The sequence below is a fragment of the Triticum urartu genome, chromosome 6, assembly GCF_003073215.2.
Source record: "Triticum urartu cultivar G1812 chromosome 6, Tu2.1, whole genome shotgun sequence".
Lineage (NCBI taxonomy): Eukaryota > Viridiplantae > Streptophyta > Magnoliopsida > Poales > Poaceae > Triticum > Triticum urartu.
Window position 1 is genome coordinate 575353631 of NC_053027.1, and position 24738 is coordinate 575378368.

The window sequence follows — 24738 nt, forward strand, 5'->3', positions numbered from 1 at the left end:
TGCATCGGTGGTTCGTCGTTCGAGCTGGAGGTGGAGCCGTCCATCAGGTCGGAGTCCTTCGAGCACGCTTGCCCCGAGAACCTTCATATCAGACTGTCCTGCTCCTTCGCATGGCAGACCACCTTCGCCTTGGCCGATGCATCCTTGTTTGCCTGGCGCTCCGACAACTCAATGCTGAGTCGGTGTGCCTTGGCATTCTTGCGACGGAGGCGCCGACCATCTATCTCCGCCATCGTGAGAGAGCGGAAGAGGGCTGACATGAAGAGCACGTCCTCAGGATCGACCAGTGTGCTCGCGCTTGACCATCGTGCGTCAGTGCCTACCCCACTGATGCCCTCTCCCTCGCCTGTTGCTGCTCGCGGCGGGCTGCACGTGCCTCATACTCTGGCGTCCCCATGCACGCAGGCGCCAGTGTGGGCACAAGGACCCAGCGGTGCCTTGGTACCAGTTCTAGAGCAAAGGGAACTTGCTTTGGTGGTGGTGGGTGGCATACCTAAATGATGTAGGGAGCGGAGGGGCAGGAGCTGAACGATGGGCGGGATGGGTCGACGACATTGACGGTGCTACGTCGTCAGCAAAGCGTGTTGAGGAAGATGAGCCGCCGCTGCCGGTGTCACCTTGGTCGATGTGCGACCGCCTCAATATGATGCGGTGGGTGACCTCCTCCACACCATCGGGCTCCGCTTCACGTAGCCGGCTCGCCCAGTCGTCGGGGTCGCCGGATTCTACAGCGGAGGCAATGTTGTTTCCATCGTCGGCCATAGCTAGATTCAGATCGGTGGGGATTAGATGTGTAGTGGACGAAGAGGGGAGTGAAGTGGACTGTGTATTGACTGTTGTCTAGGGTTTTCTAGATGAGGATATTTGTGGGGCACCGGTGGTCCAGGCTGCGCCAAGCCAACGTGGCGGACGCGCCCGGGCCGCCCCATATCTGCCCTACATTTGGGATGGATATGAGGTGCGCCAGACAGCCCAGGCATTTGAGGCTGGCTAATGATCGGGTCGTCCACTTGGGCGTTTTGTGACGGTTAATTTGGGGTACCCGGATGTAGATGCTCTAAAAGGCATGTATTTCTTCTTCTTAAGAAAGGAAAATCAGGAGAAAAAAACATCCTGCTTCAATCAGCTGAGTTTCAAGTAGTAACACACAATGAGCCAGCTACTAAGAGTGCTCCCGGGCACTCATAGTTTGGGGCCCGAGAATAGTAGTTCCTACAAACAATTGACATCAGAGCGTTGTTCAGGCGACCATGTTGAGTAGAGGAGCACGGCAGTGGTCAGTCTCCGGCTGCTATAAGACGCCACCATAGCAACAGTTAGCCTCTGGCGGCTCCAAGGCGCCACCGCGGCAAAAACGGCATCACTTGTAGAGTCGTGGCTGCATTATGGCATGTCGCGGGACTGATGATGAGATCATGATAAGGGAGGTCGTGTGCGAGACCAGTGGTTATAGCGGCATTAGCCTCTCCCTCCCGGTGCTCAACTGCACCAACGATAGTAACTGGGTGTTGGCGATCGAGCTGAACCTTCAGTCGGCGTGCCTGTAGGACTCCATTAAGGACGAGACGGTCTTGCAGAGAGACAACAACTAGGTATTGGTGTCGCTGAGCCGCATCACTCCGCCCCCACCACAGGAGATGCACAACATGCTCGGGCGGAACGGGGAGCACAAGGAGGCATGGGGTTGGATCAAAACCAAACACCTCGGCAGCAATCGCGTGCCCAGGCGAACGCATAGCTGTTTTTTTATTTCCCGAAAACGACGGTGAGATGTGGACGATTTCGTCGCGACCCCCAATCTTCCGTCGGTTTAGTTTGCGCGAATCTTGGCGCAACAATCAGAGCCACATCGGATTATATAAGAAGTCCGTTCTCTCTGATAAATGCTAGCAAGCATATCGTATAATAAAAAAACTACCTCATAGCGCAATGGCTGGCCACTCACCCTCGCACCCAGGAGAACTGGGATTGAGTCCCAGGCTCCCCCATTTTTAAGTAGATGGTGATTTGTCTGTTGGAAATTTTTATGTGGTAGCTTACTTTTTTGAACTACATCACATGGCATTTTGGAAATCAAGAGATGACATTTATTTATTTATTTAAGAGACATCATTTTCATTTATCAAGAGATGGACTTTTAAAAAATATGGCATTTTTATTATTAAGGATTGGCATTTTTTATAATTTGTATCGTAATAACAAATGGTACTTAGAATTTTTATATTTCCCTACTTGGCCACTCATCATGTTGCCTAAATGGTTGGAAAAAAACAAGGAGTGTCCCGCCCCGCGCATGGGCTGGCCAAACAAGTCGTCGGGAGGGGTGGAGGGGGCTGGGGGTGTGCTCTTCCGCGACTTCCGGCGACCAGGTCACCAAAAAGGGGCACCCGCGGCCACCTCCATGGCTCCACCACCCCCATGGCTCCACCACCCCCGTGGCACCACCCAAACCCCTTGGCTCCTCGTCTGGGATGGGGCTCCTCAACGGAGAAGACAAGCCCGAACTCCCCTACGATGGAGAAGACAACACAGACCGATCCCCCGATGACTCGCCCTGGAGCGACAACGCCTAGTCCGAGGAGGAGGACGATGTGCTGCCTCGCCCCACTTCTCCTCGCGTCTTCCACTTCCCACTTTGATTCTAATCCACTATAACGCTTATTTTTCTTCAGATTAGCATTGATGGGTTGTTCGGGCTGCTGCAGGGCTCGCTGTTGTTCGAGGATAGCGGCAACATGTTTGATTGGTGCTGATTTTTTCTCTCTTTTTTGGATATAGAGTTGTCTTTTTTTGTTTCAAAAAGAGAGTGAGGGTTGGTGCTGAATAAAAAAACTTAAAGGTTCATGCCCTTGGCCGGTGCAAGCCTAAAGATTTGGGTTTCATTCAAGTGGTTTGAACTGCAACTTGAAAAGGTAGGTCATTACAGTAGACGTTGTCATCGTGCGCCATGTCGAAGTCGGCTCAGTTTTCAACGAAAATCGCGCCTCCCCTTCCTCGCTGTCAGTAGTAGCCGATGTACTAGATATCCACATGACCGACTACTGCCCTCCCTGTTACCACATAGTTGCAACCGCCTGTAGCCACCACCACCCCACTGTGGGCCTGCCGACCGTCGCCCATCAGACAAAGCGCACGCGCGCGCGCACACACACACAACTAGTAGAAAAAGGCCTATTTATCTTTAGTCCCGGTTCCAGAACCGGGACTAAAGGCCATCCAAGTGGCCGCTGTCTGGAGCTCCATCTTTAGTCCCGGTTACCAACCTCCCTAAAGAAAATTTTACGGATTTTTTTTTATTTTTCAAATTTCTGAATTATTTTACAATTTAGTCTTTAATCACCCGCATCACTTCTCAATTTAACCTTTAATCTCTAATCATCCATCAGCATTCCAAATCATCTAACTTCCCGGCCGGTCACATATTCTCTCACTACTCCAGCCTGAGCATGCTTAACTTCCGGGTTCTATTCCGCCTCGTTTCCAAGTCTGCACGTGTTGTTTTCCTCAGCGGCTCATGGCCTAACCAAGGGTCTAGCCAGAATTGGATCCCGCCCCCATTCCCTAAGGAGAAGGAAATCCTATACAGATTTCCTCCTTGATCTTTTGCATGGATCGCCAAAACTACGAACCTCTAGGGCAGGAACATGCTAGGAGAGGCTCACCTTGAAGGTATTTAGCATGAATGAGCCGAAGCCATAAGCCACCTGCACCACGTATTATCCGCCACACCCATCGCAACATGAGCACGACGTTCATACGCCGGGAGGCCATAATGCCGAGCCCACCCTGGTCCTTGGGCATACACATGTCCGCCCACTTGACCATGTGGTATTTCTGGCTCCCATTAGCGGCTTGCCGGAAAAACCTAGCAAGCTTTTTGTCAAAGGAGCTATGGACGCCCTCTGATAGAATATACAATCCCATCATATACAAGGGAAGGCTTGGCAGGTTAACGCTAATCAAGACCGATTTGCACCCCTTGGAGGTGAATCGTCTGTGTCAGGGCTCAGACCGAGATGCCACACGGCCCACCAATGGGTCGAAGGCACTCATCAGGATTGTCGAGTCGGCCATGGCATTCCCAGATAAGTAATGGGAAATGATGCCATCTTACAATTGAGGTTATCCGCAATCCTTTGTTGTTCCTCCACCAAGAATCCTAGGATGACGACCTCACTCTTATCAAAGTTAATCTTTATACCCGACATGGCCTCAAAACAGAGTAGGGGAAACTTGAGATTGATCATGTCCAGGTCAGACCCCTCCACCATGATCATGGCGTCATCGGCGTACTGCAAGTGGGTAACCCCAATAGGTGGCCGGCCCTCCTAGCCTTATCCAGGATGTCTGCCAGGGCATCAACCGCGAGGTTGAAGAGAAGCGGGGAAATCAGATCCCCTTGCTTCACTCCCGCAAAAGCTATGAAGAATGTCCCTACCTCACCATTAATGTTAATCACCGTATTACCCAGCCGGACCAACTGCATGACCCAAGAACACCATCTCTCATCAAAGCCCCGACGTTGAAGGACTAGCCGCAAGAAGGACCAGTCTAGCTGGTCATAGGACTTCTGAAAGTCCAACTTAAGGAACACTCCCTTATGTTCGTGCGACCTCATCTCGTGAACAATTTCATGAAGGGCCAAGATCCCATCATGAATCTGTTGACCCTTCAATATAGCGGTTTGTAGAGGATGATCTAGACGATCAACTACATTAGCTAGTCTGGTCGCACCGACTTTGGAGAAGATTCGTTCCAACACGTTGATCACCGTGATGGGCCTGAATTGCCTAATGTCCGCCGCCCCAAAAACTTTGGGGATCAGGGTAATGATACCGTAATTTATTCGAGACATGTCAAAAGTCCCAACATAAAATTCATGGAACATTGGCATTTTAACTGGCTTTAGTACATTCCAGAATTTCTGGAAGAAAGACACCGGGAGCCCGTCGGACCCCGGTGCCGACCCCGTCTTCATAGAGGCGATGGCCCTCCCCACCTCTTCCGGCGAGAATGGAAGTGTTAATTCCGCATTCTCTGGGCCAGAGATTCTGTCCTCCAGCAGCTATAAGTTCTCTGCTAAAGAAACCCCACCACGGGGCCCCTTAAGGAAGGAGTATATGTGGTTTCTAATCTCATCTAGGTGTTCCTAGCACTATTAGGAAAATGCTTATAGATAGAATTTTACCAGTAGCGTTTGTTTATGACCCCACGCTACTAGTAGTTAATCTCATTTGGGTAATATCGTTCCTTAAGAATTTTCACACTTAGTGAGTTAGGATTATTTTTTAGCATTCTCCATCCATCCCTATCTTGCCAACAAAGAGAGATCAAACACTATATGGCTCTAAAACCCAACCCACGTGCTGATTTTGGCTTGCAAATGTCCTTCCACCAAAACTTTTGTATACTAAGGTCCTGTTCGGAAGTTCTCCTGGCTCCCGCGCTAGCCAGCTTCTCTTGGGAGCCAGCGCAGCCAGCTTCTCCTTGGAGCCAGCGCTAGCCAGGAGCGTTCGGCTGAGCTCTGGCGCTCCAGCTCCTGTTCATGGGCCCAACCCATCACGCGCAAGTGGGGATGGGGGCAGAGCAGCCGCTCGATCGGGAGGGAGGAGTCAGTCGTGCGTACCGGTTCGATCTAGATTCACTTCGGAATGGCAAAGCACCTGTAATTTCTCTCATCTCCTTCTGTTTTTCTGGGAGCTGGGAATCTGCTGCTTCACCAAATTGCACTGCATCGCGAGCGTCTCTGCGGATCTGGCTTCCAGGAGCAAAAGCGTTCGGGTCGTCTCCACACGCTGAGACGTTGAAGTTGGCTGGTGGAGACGTACCGAACGGGCCCTAAGTTAATGTGAGGGAAGAGTGCCCGAGGTAGTCTCAAACATTACATGAGATAGGATGGAACTGCTTCAGCTACAGATTGGGTAAGTACCTCCATAGCAGACCATGACATCAACTTACCCATCCATCTTTGTACATTTTCGCAGATCCTCTCTCACAAATACTTGAATACTCCATTATATGACCTCCTGGTATCCGATGGCATGCCAAGATACTTTTCACTTACATATTCATTGTGAACATTTATGATAGCCGTGATCTCATCTTTCTGCGAATGAAAATGCTTCACAAACGACAAAGCGTAGACGATCTATGGACAACCAAGAATCCAATGGCTGTTGCTCCGCTCAGGACGAGATTCCCCGGCTGGATTTAATCGTCATGCATGAATCGTTCAAAAATTGTCGTCCGCATAGCATGGTTCTTCTGAGAATCTGAACATCTTCAACTATAATAAAAAGAAGACATATGTCCATTAATGTGTTGGCATGACGCGCCACAGGATGCTTCCAGCACCTATTGTGGAATGTCATCATCTATCTTAAAAAATAGCATGATGTTGCCTGCGAAGACCAAGTGGTTAACTAAGATGCATATAGTGCACCTCTCAACGAATTTTTAATAGGCAGAAAAGGCCATCAACAGTAATTAAGAAAAGATAGGGTGACAAAGGATCCCTTTGACATATATCCCTGGTGGGGCGAAATCTCCCAAGTCTCGTTTCATGCAAGAAAGGAAGACCTCCCTCACATCAAGTGTTTCCATAATGGGGCGACCCAGTGCGCAGGAGCGCTGGCTTCTCTTTTGTTCTTTTGGTTTTATTAATTTCATTCACATATCTGAAAATGCAAAATATTATATTTAAATTTTAAAAAGTACATCGCCCATTCCATAAATGTTCATGCAGTTTAAAAAAAATATGTTCCCACAAGTTTTAAATTTTTATAGCATTAAAAAAATCGTGACATTATAAAAATGTTTACAAATTTAAAAATATTCATGCATTTAAAAAAATTTATAAAATGTGAAATTGGATGTCATAATTAAAAACAAAATTCTGACCATACAAAAAATGTAAGTGGCATTTTTGACTCAAAATTATGCTCGTTATATTGAAAAAAATTGTGTAGTTTAGAAACTGTTTCATACATTTAAAAAATGTCGACGTGTATTTGACTTTTTTAACACATATTCAAAAAAATCCAAATCATGTACATGAAAAAAATTCATCATATATTTGAAAAATGTTCAATGTGTATCAAAAATATGTTGTTGGTGTATCAAAAATGCTCACACAAAAAGTGAACAAACTAGTAAAGAAACACAAAAAGCCCAAACCCAAACTAGGAAAGCTGACACAGAAACACGCATAAAACAGGTTTTACAGGGTAGTACTAAAAACTGTTGGCAGGAGCCCATATTGGGCTGGCCCGTATAGCTCCGGTTGGAATCCCTCCCTGATGTCTCATTCTGCATGTACTGAATTAGCCGGCTTGCTATTGGGCCCAGATAAGGTGGTTCCTCCTCATCCATCATGGTCGTTTAGCAAGTGGTGTTTCCTATTTGGCACATTAAGCGTCAGTTGGCGAATGCTATTCGGCGCCGTCAGCATTGTTACAGTACAATTTGCAAACGGGCGCACACCCCCTCCCCATTGGGCCGGCCCATCTAACTTTTTTTCTATTTTTCAGACTGTAAAAAATCTGCTATTGGTGAGAATCAAACCCGGGACTTCCTGGTTAATTCCACGCTGCAGTAACAACCCCACCACGCAAACTTGATGTGCTTACTTTCACCGTTTTTCTTTCGTATCTTCTTTGCTTTCTCTTTTCTGTTTTTCCTTTTCTTTCTTCTGTTTTCTGTCTTCTTTTACCTTCTTCCTCGTTCGGCAAACTTTCTTAAAATCTGATGACATTTTTCAAAATTGATGAACTTTTTTCAAATTAGATAAACTTTTTTTCAATTCGATGAATATTTTCAAAAATTAGATAAACTTTTTCTAATTCGTGGGTTTTTTAAATGCGATAAACTTTTTCCGAAATTAATAAACTTTTTTTGAATTCAGTGAACGTTTTCCAACATTGATGACGGAGTTGGGGCTCACCCCTTCCAAACGGACGGAGGTAAAAATCACCCCCCCCCCCCCCCTCCCACCCCTATTTTTTTTATTAGGAGTAGAACTAATAGAAAGAAGGGAAATACTATCCGTCTCTATGACAAACTGAAAGGATTCCAAATTGAAAACAGCCAAGTACGTCGGTGTTGGTCTCAACTCAAGAAAATTATAAATACATATCTTCCTGATTATGGAGGAGCACCCAACCGGCAGTGATAGATTATGGAGGACGCGCCGGCAAAGCGGAACAACACCGCGACGGCTCTTCCTTCCACATGGAGGACCTCCCTGAGGTAAATAAACAGAAACCCAAACTATTTTTTTCCCTTCCTTTCCTATCGTAGCCGCTTCATTTGTTTGGGTTAGGGATTAATCATGACAAATTGGTCCAACATTGTTAAATGCTACGTACCATCTTCAAATTGGTCCTCTGTTCCAAATTAAACATCATACTCATGTTTGCAACAATTTTTGGATCCATAGTTTGTTGGGATATGTCTTGTGGTCCCACCTCATTCAATAGGAGGACCTTTCAAGGTCCGGTTCTTCTTTCTTTCTTTCTCTCTTTCCCTTCATCATTTTATCAAAACTGCCAATAATTTTCGTCCTGTTAATTAAATTAAAACCCATCCTTAATTTCTTTGTGTAGGAAATTCAACTTCTTATACTGTCACTGCTGTCACTGAAAGAGGCTTCCAGTACAAGCATTGTGTCCCAAAACTGGAGAAAGCTGTGGACACAGCATCCTAACCTATGCTTTGAATGCAGCCTTGGAACGACGTACGTAGGACTCTTTGACAGGCCCACTGAAGATACCGAGAGCATGAAATGGAAATAGCAAAATTCATCGAGACAGTAAGTTCTGTTATTCAGCAGCATAGTGGAATAGGGCTCAATAAATTCAGCATCAGGTGCAGGCTTCAGAGGGACTCATCGGATGTCCGCTTTGCCACCGCATCAAAGGCTAAGATTATTGATATGAACCTGTTGCCAGAAAGAAACAATGCTGGACCAACTGAACAAGTATATCACTTTCCTCTGGAGGCTTTTCATCAATATGGCCCTTTTATTGAGTCCTTGTTTATCACTAATGTTTCCATAAAACCTGCAGATGTGGATGTATGTGGTGGGTTTATGAAACTCAGGAGCCTTCATTTGCACTGCGTCCAAGTAATTGGACATCACCCGCAAAAAGAAGTAATTGGACATCTTCCGGGCCTGCTATGTTCTATCAAGCTGTTGCAGTCTGGAGGACTTTGAGATGATTGCGTGCCGCGGTGTGACTGATCATCTCAATATTCCACAATCACTCGACAAACTTAGACGTTTGCTGCTTTCCAATATGCGTATGATCCAGGCGGTTGAGTTTCACCATGTTCCGAGTCTCTCACTTTGAGTACAAAGGCTTCACCATGTTCCGAAACCTTTCTTGTAAACAAAGTTGTCATATGATTGAATAAAAAAGGCATAGTTCCACAACTTGGCAATACCATATCTCTCTCTCTCTCTCTCTCTCTCTCTCTCTCTCTCCTCTCTCTCTCTCGGGATGAAAATAATTAGAAAAAAACAACCACTAATTTGTCTATTATGTAGATTGCAATGTACTTATAGATTTGTCTTTTTGAGAGTAACAGAGCTTTATTACCGGTTTGTAAGGGCCTTTACTGCCGGTTCTACAACCGGCACTAAAGGGTGGAGACTAAAGGACCACCACGTGGCGTGAGCTCGCGCCGTGGTATGGGGGAACTCTGAAGGTTTTTATTTTTTTGAAAATTTTGGAAAAAAATTTATTTTTTTCGATTTTCAATTTTCTGAATTATTTGATGATTTAGTCTCTAATCACCCCTCTTAACTGCTCATGTGTGGTTCACTCATTCCAAATCGTCTAACTTCCAGGCCGATCACCCATCCTCTCACTACCCCAGCCTAAGCATGCTTAACTTCAGAGTTCTATTCCCCCTACTTTCTAAGTCTGCACTTGTTGTTTTCCTAACAAATATAAGCTATCAATCCTATTAACCCTCAGTATTTCAGCTTGAGCATTAGGTCACACGTTTCACCGTTTGAGTTTGAAACTATTATTCTAGAAAACAATAATTATTTAGTAACACTAATATTTCTTGAATAAGTAGTTTGACCACAGTTTGACCATAGTTTGACCAGATTTGACCAAAATTCAAAAAACTAAAATAATTATTTAGTAACACTAATATTCTTGAATAATTATTTAGTAACACTAATATTTCTTGAATAAGTAGTTTGACCATAGTTTGACCAAAATTCAAAAAAACTGATATTTGAGCATAAGTTTTTTTCTTTTAGAATTTGAGGATTCTAAAAAATTGCAAACAGGCCGTAGGCTGTCAAAATCGGATGCGGATTTTCGTGCTGAACATTTTGATGTATTATACGTTTTTTACGACATCGTATGCAAAAGTTATAGCCTTTTTACTTTTTCATAACACTTTTTTGCAAAACATGTCCAAATTTAAGTTTTTTAATTTTCCTAACAAGTAGATGTAGTTATACTACATCTCGAAGAATTTTATTTTTTGAATTTTTTTATCATTATCATTTGTTTTTTTTTTTCAAAACTAAAATGGCGATACACGGAGGGGGGGTAGAGTTTGAAAATTGCCCTATAGTCCCGGTTTGTGTCTCCAACCGGGACTATAGGTCAGACCCCTTTAGTCCCGGTTCGTGGCACAAACCGGTACTAAAGGGGGCTCCGGCCTGACGCCAGCCTGCCACCATCCCTTTAGTACTGGTTCGTGGCACGAACCAGTAATAAAGATTTAACACGAATCGGCATTAATGCATAGCCGTTCGAACCGGGACTAATGGTATCATTAGTATCGGGCCAAAATTGAACCAGGACTAATGTGTTTCACACTAGGTCTTTTTTCTACTAGTGATGCTTCCTATATACATGTATTGGCTACGTGTCAGAAGATAGCGATATCTATATCTATACCTAATATCAAAGGACCGAAGCGAACGCTGGCTTGACGCGTCTCTCCGATCTCTTTCTAGGTTGCTTCTCTCCTCGCGTATTCATTCTAAACCCGTTGCCTTAGTTATGGGCCAAGCGACGTGTGTGGGCTTGCAGGTCCTTTGGGTTGAAAAATAATATGTCACTTAAAATAAAAGTGCGCCGATGGAATTGAACCGCCAATCTCACACTGTGTAGCAGCTCTGCCAGCCACACGAGCTAGCCACTTACTGCAGCTATTTAGCAGCGTTAAATTGAAAGTATTATTTACAGCCGCAAATCTTTTTTTATTTCAAATAATTCTTGAAAAAATGTGAACAATTTTCCTTAAAATATTGACATAATGTTTGAGAATCATGAATAAATTTCGAAATACAAACAATCTTGAAAAACGTGAACAATTATTGAAAAAAGAACAAATGTTGGAATTACAAATATGTATTGAATTTCTTATATACGATGAACAATTTTAAATATACACTGAACATTTTTGTGACATACTCTGAGCAATTTTTAAATATGCATTGAACATTTTTGTGATATATGGTGAACAATATTTAAATACACTTTATACAATTTTTAAATATATGTAGAATTTTTTTGTAATATACACTGACCAATTTTTAAATACACATTGAACATATATATGTTGAACAATATTTAAATTTACATTGAAAATTTTGTGATATACGCTGAACAAATTTTGAATTGTAAACATATAAAGGAACACTTTTTAAGAAGTGTCCAATTTCTGAAAGAAAGAACAGTTTTCTCGAAAATGTATGCATTTTTAAAATGTGAACAATTTGGAATTTGTGATTTTTTTTAAATGAGTACGTTTTTTGGCATTGCAAACAATATTTTAAATTTCAAAACAACTATTTGAGCAAAAAAATAAGGAACATAAAAAGGAAAAAAATAAACATAAAAGGAAATAGAAAACAAAAAGAATGAGAAAAAACAGCGAGACCTACATGTCCACCGTTATTCTCACCTTATTAAGGAACCGAGACAGCTCACTCATGTTCATTTTTTAGATACATTTCTTATGGGTTGTTGGTTGAACTGGCACAGGCATGAGTAAGACACTTTTATATTTATGTCGATTCAAACTCACACAAGTAGGTAAGAAATGGGGTTTAGCCTAACTCTTGCAGAAGCTGAGGTGAAGATAAATCTCAGGCTCACAACTATACATCCGAGCCCCGGCTAAGAGTCAACCACGTATGGCCGCAAACTGACAAAGAACCTGCTCGTTCAGGATTTCCAATCGATTGAACCCCATGAATATGTAGAGGGAAACATTCCTATACTCCTCCATTTAACGAGAGCGAGTTGAATCGTTTTCCCGTGAAGATGCACGTGACAATAAGACGCGTTGGCGCATGCTTGATGTTCACAGTGCAATTCGTTGAGAACTTCAATGAGCGCTATGATGCTACACTTGATATGTGTCACTAGCTGATAGAAGCTAGATTATACATAGACGATGCACGTACATACACTGCTATGGATTATACACACATAAACCATGGTTGCCGCTCACTATGCCGTTGTCAATGAGGCACTACACATCCTCTCTTACAAAGGGGAGTAGGAAAACCCAAGTCATATCTCGTCATGTGATGTCCTGCCTCTACACCCTTCCCTCCACTTCGTCATCGATGAGCCTTTCACCTTCGGTGATGTGTCACGATCCACCTCCTCAACCGGGCTAACCCTGATTCATGGCAACCATTGCTTGTTCATGCAGAGGGGAGTAGAAGTATGAGGGGAGGTGTATGGACTAGGTGCAAGGAGTAGCTCGAGAAGGGCAGCCTGCATGTCTAGCTCGCCGAGATTAGTTGTTGAAGTTTTAAACATTTTCTTGCATGGACACAATGATTGTGACATGCCGTGGTGAACCCATCGCTTTAGGATAGACTACATTTGACGCATTGTTATCAGGTGGGCATCACGTACGGTCATTGTCCGTGAAGGTGGGAAGAAGGATAAGCGGTGACACGGTCAGGCGTCGTCGTGTCAAATTAGAGGACGTGGATCTGTTAGGAGTCTTGAGCCACGCTTATTGGGATATATTCATGATATTTTTCTCTCCCGTTGCAACGCACGGGCATGTTTGTTAGTCTAATACAAGTTCAATTATAAAATCTCATCCACCAATTATCATCAGAAAATCAAATATTAGCACCACCAACAACATCGTCTCTGCGGGAATAAACTAGCTGGGGGTAAACAGACGAGGTAGGTTGCCCAGACCAATTTTTACTTTTAAAGAAAAGAAACCCCCAACCAATTTTACTCAAAGAGCACCAAATCTTGCAGCTGAGATTACATTTGATACCCCTCGCACGCACACGCAGCTGCAGTCGCTATTCATGGGCCGGCCGTGGCTTCCAGAGCACGCGTCTTCCTTTTGGTTTTCAGTTTGTCTCGATGTTTCTTCTCTCTTTCCAAAAGATGTGTAAGTTTTGCAATTGCGCCACCATCTTCTTTCCTTGCTTGATGAGTCACAAATAAAGCTCGAAATTAGTTACTCCCTCCGTCTCATAATATAAGAACATTTTTAACATTAGTGTAGTATAAAAGACGCTGGTAATGCTTACTTCATCGGATGGACTTGGCTCCCGTCTGGTAACTTGAGCTTGTAAGCCACTGGCCCGACACATTGGATAATTTTGAATGACCCACAAAAACGAAAGCACAACCGAAAAAAAAAGAAATGAAAACACAACCCGTTTGAATGGAGAGCTCCTATTGGACGCGCGTGTGCATCCAATAGGCAAGCTTTTACTGAAGCGGGCGCACAAACGGGACGACGAATGTATGAATGGGACGAAAAGAGAAAATAGAACGGTAGGAGTCAAACTCCCGACCTCTCAATAGATACATACCTGCCTTGCTAGTCAGTAGAGATAGCGACTGATTGTTGCTAAATGGAAGCACTAAACCTAAAGTACTAAGTACATCGGCAGTTTGGTTTTATTTCAATTGTGTCGATATTTCTTGAAAAAGTTGTGAAATTTTTTTCTTGAAAAATGAGAATAATGTTTGAAAATTTGAACAAATTTCGAATTCAAACTAACTTTTAAAATATGAACATTTTTACAAGAAAGTGAACAAATTTGAAAAACATGAACAAACTTTTGAAATTCTGAACATTTGTTAGAAAAAATTATATATGATGAAAAAAAAATATATTTAACAATTTTAACACTGAAAATAATTTAAAATGCACACTGAACATTTTGTGATTATGCTGAACAAACATAAATACATGTTGAACATTTTTGTGATATACACTGAACAATATTTAAAATGCACATTGAACATTTTTGCGGTATATGCTGAACAATTTTGAAAACACAATGATTTTTTAGATATGTCGAACATTTTCTCAATATAGGGTGAACTTCTACTTAAATATACAATGAAGAGTTTTTTTATCTAAACATGCAATGAACTTTGTATAATACATGAAAAAAGAGACGAAAGATAAAAAAGGAAATGGAAAAAAAAGAAAAGAAATAGAAACAGAAAACTGAAACAAAAAGAAACAGCAGAGCGACATGGGTTGGCGCAAACTAGGGCGCAGGGGACCCTCACTTCAACGAAGCCAGGTCATTTTGAAACTCGCGCGCGTCAAATAGGGGTTGCCGTCTAAATGTATGGCTGCAAGCCCAAATACGGTTTGTCGCCCACATCAGGTTGACATTCACGGTGTGGTAGACACGATTGGCAATCTCATACCTTGAACCCTAGCCCACACCCACTCCCTCGGCCATGTGCCTTTTGCTCATCTCTTCTACCTTGCCACAGCCGGAGGGTGCGTCGGGCGAAGCCTGTTCAGCAGCGGTGGGGCGCCTCCTTTCCTCCTCGGCTGGCGCGTCATGGCGTAGGTGGTGGTGAGTAGGCGAGGATGTAGTGCCCGCGCGAGGCATCACGACTACAAGGTGCTTGGCTGCACTGTTGGTGTGGGCGAGGGGTAGAGCTGCGATGGCTGTGTCAGGGACCTACGTGACGATGGTGTTGGGGAACGTAGTAATTTCAAAAAAATTCCTACGCACACGCAAGATCATGGTGATGCATAGCAACGAGAGGGGAGAGTGTTGTCTACGTACCCTCGTAGACCGCTCACGGAAGCGTTGTATCAACGCGGTTCATGTAGTCGTACGTCTTCACATCCGACCGATCCAAGTACTGAAAGCACGGCACCTCCGAGTTCTGCACACGTTCGGCTCGGTGACGTCCTCGCCTTCTCGATCCAGTAAGAGGGGCGAAGTAGTAGATGAGTTCCGGCAGCACGACGGCGTGGTGACGGTGTTGGTGAAGAACAATCTCCGCAGGGCTTCGCCTAAGCACTATGAAAACTATGACGGAGGATAAATTAGAGGGGACGGGGTTGCCGGCACACGGCTTGGTGTTTCTTGATGTGTCTTTGGTGCTAGCCCTACCCCTTTATTTATATGTTGAGCCCTGGGGTCGAAACTTGGAGTAAAAGCCTCCTCAAAGTCGGTTTCACCCGAAAGGCAAGAGTCCTTTTCGGACTCCAGGGCTAGACACCAGGGTTCCTGGCATCTACCCCCCTAGACGCCAGGGTTCCTGACGTCTAGCCTCTGGTCTCCGCAAAACTTCCTTTTGCACTTTCCAAAAGCCTCGTGGGCTTTCCCCTTTGGCCCAGATAAAGTGTTCTCGTGCCCAAACATTTCGGGAAACATCCGGAACCCCTTCCGGTGAATTCCGGAACCCTTCCGGAGATCAAACACTACCATCCACATATCAATCTTTACTTCCGGACCATTCCGGAGTTCCTCGTCATATCTGTGATCTCATCCAAAACTCCGAACAACATTCGGTCACCAACATACATAACTCATAATACTATATCGTCAACGAACGTTAAGCGTGCGGACCCTACGGGTTCGAGAACTATGTAGACATGACCGAGACACCTCTCTTGTCAATAACCAATAGCGGGACCTGGATGCCCATATTGGCTCCTACATACTCTACGAAGATCTTTATCGGTCAGACCGCATAACAACATACGTTGTTCCCTTTATCATCGGTATGTTACTTGCCCGAGATTCGATCGTCGGTATCTCAATACCTAGTTCAATCTCGTTACCGGCAAGTCTCTTTACTCGCTCCGTAATACATCATCCCGCAACTAACTCATTAGTTGCAATGCTTGCAAGGCTTATAGTGATGTGCATTACCGAGTGGGCCCAGAGATACCTCTCCGACAATCGGAGTGACAAATCCTAATCTTGAAATACGCCAACCCAACAAGTACCTTTGGAGACACCTGTAGAGCACCTTTATAATCACCCAGTTACCTTGTGACGTTTGGTGGCACACAAAGTGTTCCTCCGGTAAACGGGAGTTGCATAATCTCATAGTCATAGGAACATGTATAAGTTATGAAGAAAGCAATAGCAAAAAACTAAACGATCAAGTGCTAAGCTAACGGAATGGGTCAAGTCAATCACATCATTCTCCTAATGATGTGACCCCGTTAATCAAATGACAACTCATGTCTATGGTTAGGAAACATAACCATCTTTGATCAACGAGCTAGTCAAGTAGAGGCATACTAGTGACATCTGTTTGTCTATGTATTCACACATGTATTATGTTTCCGGTTAATACAATTCTAGCATGAATAATAAACATTTATCATGAAATAAGGAAATAAATAATAACTTTATTATTGCCTCTAGGGCATATTTCCTTCAGATGGTGGCATGCAACTGCAGCGGGGCGTCTCCGAGGTTTGCTTGGCCGGACCTGACGCCCCACCATCGTGGGCGGAGCGGGGGACTGACGGTGGCTCGGTGAGATTGATGCCACAGATGGTATAAGGATTGTAAAGGTAGTTCTTTGAGCAATGATCTTTAGTTGTGTTTGGTCTTTGTTCATGACCGCATCATACTCGACTAGGGCAAGACCAAAAGCTCGTAGCTCGCAAGCCTAATGAGCGCTCGATAGTTTGGCTCGTTATACTCGTGGCTCGCTTCTTAATAAATAAAGCCTATCATCAATTTCAACTCGTTAAGCTTAATAAGCTTAACGAACAAGCTAACGAGTTTCACGAGTAGCTCGCTAGCTCGTTAGTAACAACACAATACATATTTCATTTTACGTGACAAAATTGTTGTAGCACCTCAGCCTATCTATTCAATCTAATCTACATAGGAGGCAACAAACTAGTGCATTTTCTTTTGTAGTCACTATCTTCCTTCTTAAAAACCATATCTACACACTCATCATGTAGACTGTAACACATCAAAATCTGTTAACGAGCGCTCACGAGCTTAACGAGTTTCAAACGAACCGAGCCGAGCAGGGTTTTTTGCTTGTTAATCTTACCGAGCTTAACGAGCACGAGCTTAACGAGCACAAACTTAATGAGCCGAGCAGCTCGTTAATCCACCCCTGTACTCGACCTTCTTCCTCTCGGCACTCACCCCTTCATAGACGATGGCCGCAACTGCCTCCTCTCCCTTTTGTTGCTCTTTCTCTCTCTCTCTCTCTCCATCCATCGACGTCATCATGGCATTTTGGTCATTGGGACATTTTTGGTCACGAAAAGGAAATCAAATACTTTTGCGAACAACAAGGAATGAATAGATCATTAAACATATAATTATCATAGTATTTCTAGTCCGTATCTAAGTATGCATGAGTCATCGTCGAGTCATATGTTCCCCGATCCAGATTTTAATTCATTTTCACGCTTTAGATATTTTTAAAGGACACATCACTATGGATCATATCCTTGGACTATAAGCTTATAAAGTAACCATATGCAAACGATGCATATCAAATACACGCCTGGATAATGATGGATTAACCAGAAATAATATATGGGGATGGGTGATCACCAGACGTGGAAAGAAATACGAGGGTATGAATTAGCATAGAAAATTGAGTGCATCTCTATAAATATAGGTGGACTGAGTGCAGAATTGATCGTGGGAGGTCAACGGCAGCTTATAGGAAAAATTCCAACGCATGCATGATGATGATTTAGTGACCACCATATTATTGTTTTCTCAATGAGGCAAAGAACAATAATTAATGTGAGAATTGGCATTGTGATGTGAGTATAGTTGTAGACGTGCCGCTGCTTCAGAGTGCCATAAACGAGCATGCATATATTTCAAATGTACTCCGGTACAACATGAGGAGGGTCCATGAGGGATGAGTCCAAAACGATAATGTGAGTCCCACACAACTTCTGTGAGTACACATGTGTAGTCGTGTTATTGCAAATTCAAAATATACGAACATGGATATATACTGGGTTTAAAAAAGGGCACATATAACATATATATAACGCATGTGAATTTGTCGGTGAATTGAGCGTGTGGTAGCTACTGAAGGATGGGCGTATGTATGACCCACATTCACTCATATGAGCGCGCGCACACACACCCTACCCTATGAGCACATTTGAGATACTGAGCCAACACAAAGGTAGGAATCTTGCACACTCCATACCCATGTCTGACATATATTATAGCTTAGGGTGGCCATTAAATTAACTAATTGGGTGTGCTTCTTAATTTACAAAGTAGTTCAAAGTGTTAATTAGATTTAAGCCAATGAATGTATGGGTGAGCATCTATGATTGTACTATATTAAGAAAAAGATTTTGATCCTGCCTCGATGTAAGATATCCATAGGCCTGATAACAATTTTTCTAGTTCTTATCGATTGCATGTTTTCAACACCAAACAACTGCTTAATTTTTATCTTGGCAACTTTAATTGCTGGCACACCATGGAAATGTTAAAATGTCTATTCAATTTCCTTACCATGATAATTCACATATAGGCATCAGATCAAAACATTGTTTATCCCTCACATATTATAGATAGTAAAGAGATGGTTTAATTTGGTTTGAAATGTAGATGTAGTATCAATCTACAGTATTATTGTCACTATTTATTTGGAGGCCAGCCAAACTTTGACCATAAATATAGAGAATGAGGATCCAATTGGGATGCCAATAACAATAATAGTATTGGGAATTGCCAATGTGCTGTTAGTATAGTTGTAGACATGTTGTTAGCTTATATCTAAATCTGGACGTTCAGCTCGAGCTTTTGGGCTCGGCTCGCGCTCGCTGCAACTTGGCCCGAGCTAGGCTCGGCCCGACAAGTAAAGAGGCCGAGCCAAGCTGTGCTTTTGGGCTTGTTTCTACCTCAAGCCGAGCCTGACTCGGCTCGGTCCAACTCGCGAGCTAAACGCTCGCAGCCCAGCAAAGCCCAGATGAACAACACGCACCCCAATTGAGCCCATCTAGCCCAGCGAAATGACTACAGAGAGACAGACGGGGGAATCAATCGCTAGGGTTGCTCACTTGCTCGTCGCCGCCGCACTCCGCCTGCCTGGGCGTCGTTGACAGCACACCACCGCTCCCCTCTGCTCCTCCCTTCCCTCCTCTCCTTCCTCCCCAAGCCCTTGCGTCGGCGCGAGCTTTGCATCCCGGCCTCCAGCGCGGCTGCGTACACGCAGACGAACCACCAGGCTGAGGCCACGCTCGCCGGCGTTCTCTTCCTGCTCGCCGCCGCGGCCGTTGTAGTTGACGACTTGCTCGCTCCCCTCGTCCTGCTGGCAAGTTCCTCACGCCCCGCGGCCGCCGGAAACGGAGATGACCACCTCAAACTCCCGTGGCCGTCCTGCTGGCAAGTTCCTCACGCCCCTGCAGCACCATCCCGACGCCCGCATGCTGCTGGGTGCCATCCTCCACTGCCGTTCCCGGGCGCTCCAGATGGTGGCCCTATGTGGCAGCGACCAGTTGTTGTTAGGCTTGCCGAGCCTCCCGAGCTGCACCGAGCAAGAGGCAAGCTCGGGCCGAGCCCCAATCTCTAGCTCGTCTGACCACTGGGTTCGGTTCGGCTCGGCTCGAGAAGAGGCGAGCTAAGGCAGGCTCGGGGCGAGCCCGGCTCGGCTCGGCTCGCGTCCAGGTATACTTATATCCCACACTTCAATGAATTAATCTATAAAACAGTGCACACTGAATTAGTTAGTGGTCACCCTAGCTAGCTATAAGCATATCTGATATGGATACGGAATACAGAGTGTGTAAGATTATGATCATGCCTCCACGTCATATATACATAGGTTTGATAATTCTGCTAGTTTTTGTCAACTGCATATCTTGTGATGTGCTTTTAATAATGTTCACGATATCGCTTATCTCTAGCGTTTTGGCCAGCTGGGGATTAAAGATTAATTGGCAATCGAGAGATTAAATGATTTTATCGGTCGGCTATTAATCGGCCTGTTTTTTCTTGCAATTCTCAGGTTCCAAGCACTAACAAGGTAAAAAGGAAAACAATCGACAGTGTGCTTGTAGCCTTTAAATAGGACAACACTACACGAAAATGCTCTTTAGAGCTCGGGCTCCATGGAGCCCGAGTTTGACTTGGTCAAAATTCAAACTTTCACGTTTCAAATTTTTTTGAAAAAAAAAACACACATACTTAGAGACATAAAGCATATGTGTGTAAATTTTCAGGACGAAACACCTTAAAATGAATGCTACACAAAAAGAACAAATCTGAGACTTTTTAGTAGATGCACTATTCATCCTCAAAGTCCATGAATTTGTCTTTTTTGCACAGATCACATTTTAGGGTATTTCATCCTCAAATTTTACATACATACACATAACATCCTTGTTTACTTGTATGATTTTTTTCAGATTTTTCTGAAATTGAAAAGTGTGAATTTTGATTTTTTTTTTTCAAAAAATCTGGCCTCCATGGAGGCCGAGCTCCAAAACGCCCTACTCAACACTACATAACTACATATTTCATGTTAAACAATGAGTCAATGACAAATAAAATAGGACAACACTAGCACTTGTCCTATTGAAGGGGGGATGAAATGTGTTGTGTGTGAGGCTGTTCAAGGGGAGGCACTGTTTTGGGGTTTATGACAATAGGTGCCCAACCCGACTAATCGCTAGATTCCTGATTAATCGCTTGCCAGAGCAATAAATAGGCTCAAATGATAAAAATAGCATAGATAAGATATAATCTTAGCAGCGATAAATCGGCTGATAAATCATTGAATCAGACGATATGTCGAACATTATATGGTTTATTGGTTATGGTTTCATTGGTTATAGTTGCTCTAAGTATATAGTTGTTCTAAGTATAGGAATGATCCACGTATTCTTGGTTATGGTTTCATTTCTTGCAATGTTGATTTTTTTTCAAAGGTCAAATGAACCATTCGGATATGTAGACTTAGAAAATGATGACGTGGGAAGAAACAAAATTAGATCTGAAAATGATAGCAAAGCTAATACTCCCACCACTGGAAGCCACGGAAAACTTCCATCTCCAACGCAAGAAAGACAGTTTAGCTATAATGCTAGTGAATATTTCCAAATTCAAATAAATCTATTTTGTTTGAACACATACATGTTACTTATGCTCTACCTGCATGCAAAGGCTCATAGAGAAAGGAAATAATTTTATGATTTGGGTAAAAAAAACAAAGTGTGTGCTCTAAAAAGGCACCAAACTTGTTTTTTCTTCACATGTTGCGATTAATACTTGGGTCTACTTCCTTAAAAAAACATGTGTTTGCTCCATGAAAATGTACTACATGTCTATTTTTGGAGCACAAACATAATGGTCTATTTTTTCCCCGATTTTTGTAACATTAAACAAAAATATTTTATTTTTCCATCCGCGGGGAGCCGCGTTTCGAATGTCCCATGCTCGCTTTCTCCTACATGCAAAAAAAGGTGATAAGTGTACATCAACACATTAAGAAAAGATGAAATTTATAGCGAAAAATTTGACATATTATCATTTGTCCAAAAAATTTTCCAAGATGTGCACTTATGCTTAATTGTACTAGTAGGAGTAGCTAGCTAGGCTAGGCTGGTGACAGATGAGACCAGCCAAGTGAAGAAAGTAGTTGTTCGCACGGCCGTGATGATCCAAGACAACATGGCGACGACGACTTCCCGCCTCCCTCCTTACTCCTCCACCTACCTCCCATCTCTTCTCACCACACGACTTCCAAGTTATTATATAGCTGATAGCACATCGCGCTCTGCATCCATCGATCCTCGATCCTGTCTCCGATCGAGCAGCCGTTCTTCTTGGATCGCAGCATTGCCGGACGATCGAGCAAGCCGGCAAGATGAGGGGGGCGGCGCTGGTGGCCCTCGCGGCGGCGCTGGGCAACATGCTGCAGGGGTGGGACAACGCCACCATCGCCGGCTCGCTGCTCTACATCAAGCGCGACTTCGGCCTGCACGGCCAGCCCGCGCTCCAGGGCCTCGTCGTCGCCACCTCCCTCATCGGCGCCACGCTCATCACCACCTTCTCCGGCTCGCTCTCGGACCGCGTCGGCCGCCGCCCCATGCTCGTCGCCTCCTCCCTCCTCTACACGCTCGCGGGGATGCTCATGCTCTGGTCACCCACGGTCGGTGTGCTCCTCCTCGCCCGCCTTGTCGGTGGCTTCGCAGTCGGCCTCGCCGTCACGCTCATCCCCGTCTACATCTCGGAGACCGCGCCGCCCGAGGTTAGGGGGCTCCTCAGCACGCTCCCGCAGCTCACTGGATCGACTGGTATGTTCCTCGCCTACTGCATGGTGTTCGCCATGACACTGGCGCCCAGCCCCAACTGGCGGGTCATGATGGGCGTGCTCGTCTTGCCATCGCTGGTGTATGTCGCCGTCGCCATGCTTTTCCTGCCGGAGTCGCCGCGCTGGCTGGTAAGCAAGGGAAGGATGAAGGAGGCCCGGACCGTGCTGCGGATGCTCAGGGGCCGCGAGGACGTCGACGGTGAGATGGCGCTCCTTGCCGAGGGCCTCGGCGCCGGCGGCGACACCACCATCGAGGAGTACATTGTCGGCCCAGCGCCTGAAGAAGACGACGGTGATCAAGCTGGTGCCGCCGTCAGGTTGTACGGTCCGGAGCGCGGGATGTCATGGGTGGCGCAGCCGGTGCCGCTGGGCGGCCAGGGTAGCATGCTCTCCATGGGCATGTCGCGGCAGGGCAGCTTGCTTGGCAGCATCGCCGGGCTGTCGCGAATGGGCAGCATGCTTGACCACCTGCAGGACCCCGTAGTCGCGCTCCTCGGCGGCCTCCATGACATGAAGCCTGCCGCCGTCGACGGCAACGGCAACACGCTCTTCACTAACTTCGGCAGCATGCTCAGTGCCCACGGCGGCATGGACTGGGACGAGGAGAACGCCGCGCCCAGCGATGATGACGACAAGATTGCTGCCGGCTCCCGCGAAGACAACATAGATGACGAGGGCCTCCGCGCGCCGCTGCTGGATATGCGGGCGCAGAGCAGCATCACCAGTAGCGGGATCGGCATGGGCCAGACGACGAGCACCATGGGCATCGGCGGCGGGTGGCAGCTCGCGTGGAAGTGGACGGAGGGTGTCGCGGCGGACGGCACGCCGCAGAGCGCCGTCCAGAGGATGTATCTGCACGAGGAGCCGGGCGGCGACGGCCAACACGTGCATGCGGCGGCGCTGGTCAACCAGTCGGCGCTCTACAGCACCACCAACGACCACCTGCAGCCGGACGATCCGATCACCCCGATGGGCCCAGCGATGGTGCACCCGGCGTCGTCTTCGGTGGTGGAGAAGCCGCGGTGGCGGGATCTGCTGGAGCCGGGGGTCCGGCACGCGCTGGTGTGCGGCGTGACAATCCAGATCCTGCAACAATTCTCCGGCATCAGCGGCATCCTCTACTACACACCGCAGATTCTCGACCAGGCCGGCGTCAGCGTCCTCCTCGCCAGCCTTGGCCTGAGCTCCGACTCAGCCGCCATCCTCATCTCCGGCCTGACCACGCTCCTCATGCTCCCCGCCATTGCCGTTGCCATGCGGCTCATGGACGTGGCCGGACGCCGGAGCCTCCTTCTCTGGACGATTCCGGTGCTGATCGTCTCCCTGGTGTCCCTCGTGACGGCGGACGTGCTCCCCTTGGCGACCACCATGCACGCCGCCGTGTCGACCACGAGCATCATCGTCTACATCTGCACGTTCGTCATGGGGTTCGGGCCCATCCCCGGCATCTTGTGCTCCGAGATATTCCCGACGAGGGTGCGCGGAATGTGCATCGCCATCTGCTCCCTCGCCTTCTGGCTCAGCAACATCGCTGTCACCTACAGCATGCCGGTGATGCTCGACTACTTGGGGCTCACCGGGGTCTTCTCCATCTACGCCGCCGTGTGCTGTGTCGCGCTCGTCTTCGTCGCACTTCGGGTGCCCGAGACCAAGGGCCTGCCGCTCGAGGTCATCGCCGAGTTCTTCAACGTCGCCTCCAAGGGCATGCCAAAGCTCGACCACGACGAATGAATCTCGCCGCGCGGAAGGATAATGATATTTTGCTTGAATTGTTGTTTGTGTGCCAAATGTATTTTGTGTGAGCGTCATTTCAAATTTTGGATGAACAAAACCATGGACAGCGTGAGCACAATGGGGTACATATATAGATGCGATGTAAAACCAAAATCTCAACAAAATTTGATTCCAAATTGGACCAAAGAAAAACTACAAATTATATTATTGATATAACTACATTAGTTCAAATTATGTTTTGTTTCTTCCTTTCTTCTTCTCCTCGAAATGTAGTTTGTGCTTGGATTTGAATCATGTGACTTTCTAAGGCACAAATATCGTGTGCATGATTTCAAAAGTTTTCAAGATGACTTAAAACATCCGGGAAGAAGACAACCCGGGAAAATAGAACGTGAACACGATGGCTGTACGTGGCGACCCCTCAACTGGAACG

The 24738-nt window shown here is 45.7% G+C and overlaps 1 protein-coding gene and 1 pseudogene across 1 annotated transcript; both read left to right on the forward strand.

The window, feature by feature from the left end:
- Positions 1-854: 854 nt before the first annotated feature.
- LOC125517105 lies at positions 855-9414 on the forward strand (annotated as a pseudogene).
- A 12597-nt stretch (positions 9415-22011) lies between these two features.
- On the forward strand, positions 22012-24491 carry LOC125515672 (monosaccharide-sensing protein 2-like). Its single transcript, XM_048681188.1, has one exon. It carries the CDS (start codon positions 22125-22127, stop codon positions 24300-24302), a length of 2178 nt encoding a protein of 725 aa, XP_048537145.1. The 5' UTR covers positions 22012-22124; the 3' UTR covers positions 24303-24491.
- Positions 24492-24738: the final 247 nt, after the last annotated feature.

Bases quoted from the DNA above. Each gene is read 5' to 3' on its own strand.
- LOC125515672 (XM_048681188.1), top strand. From the start codon at position 22,125: ATGAGGGGGGCGGCGCTGGTGGCCCTCGCGGCGGCGCTGGGCAACATG.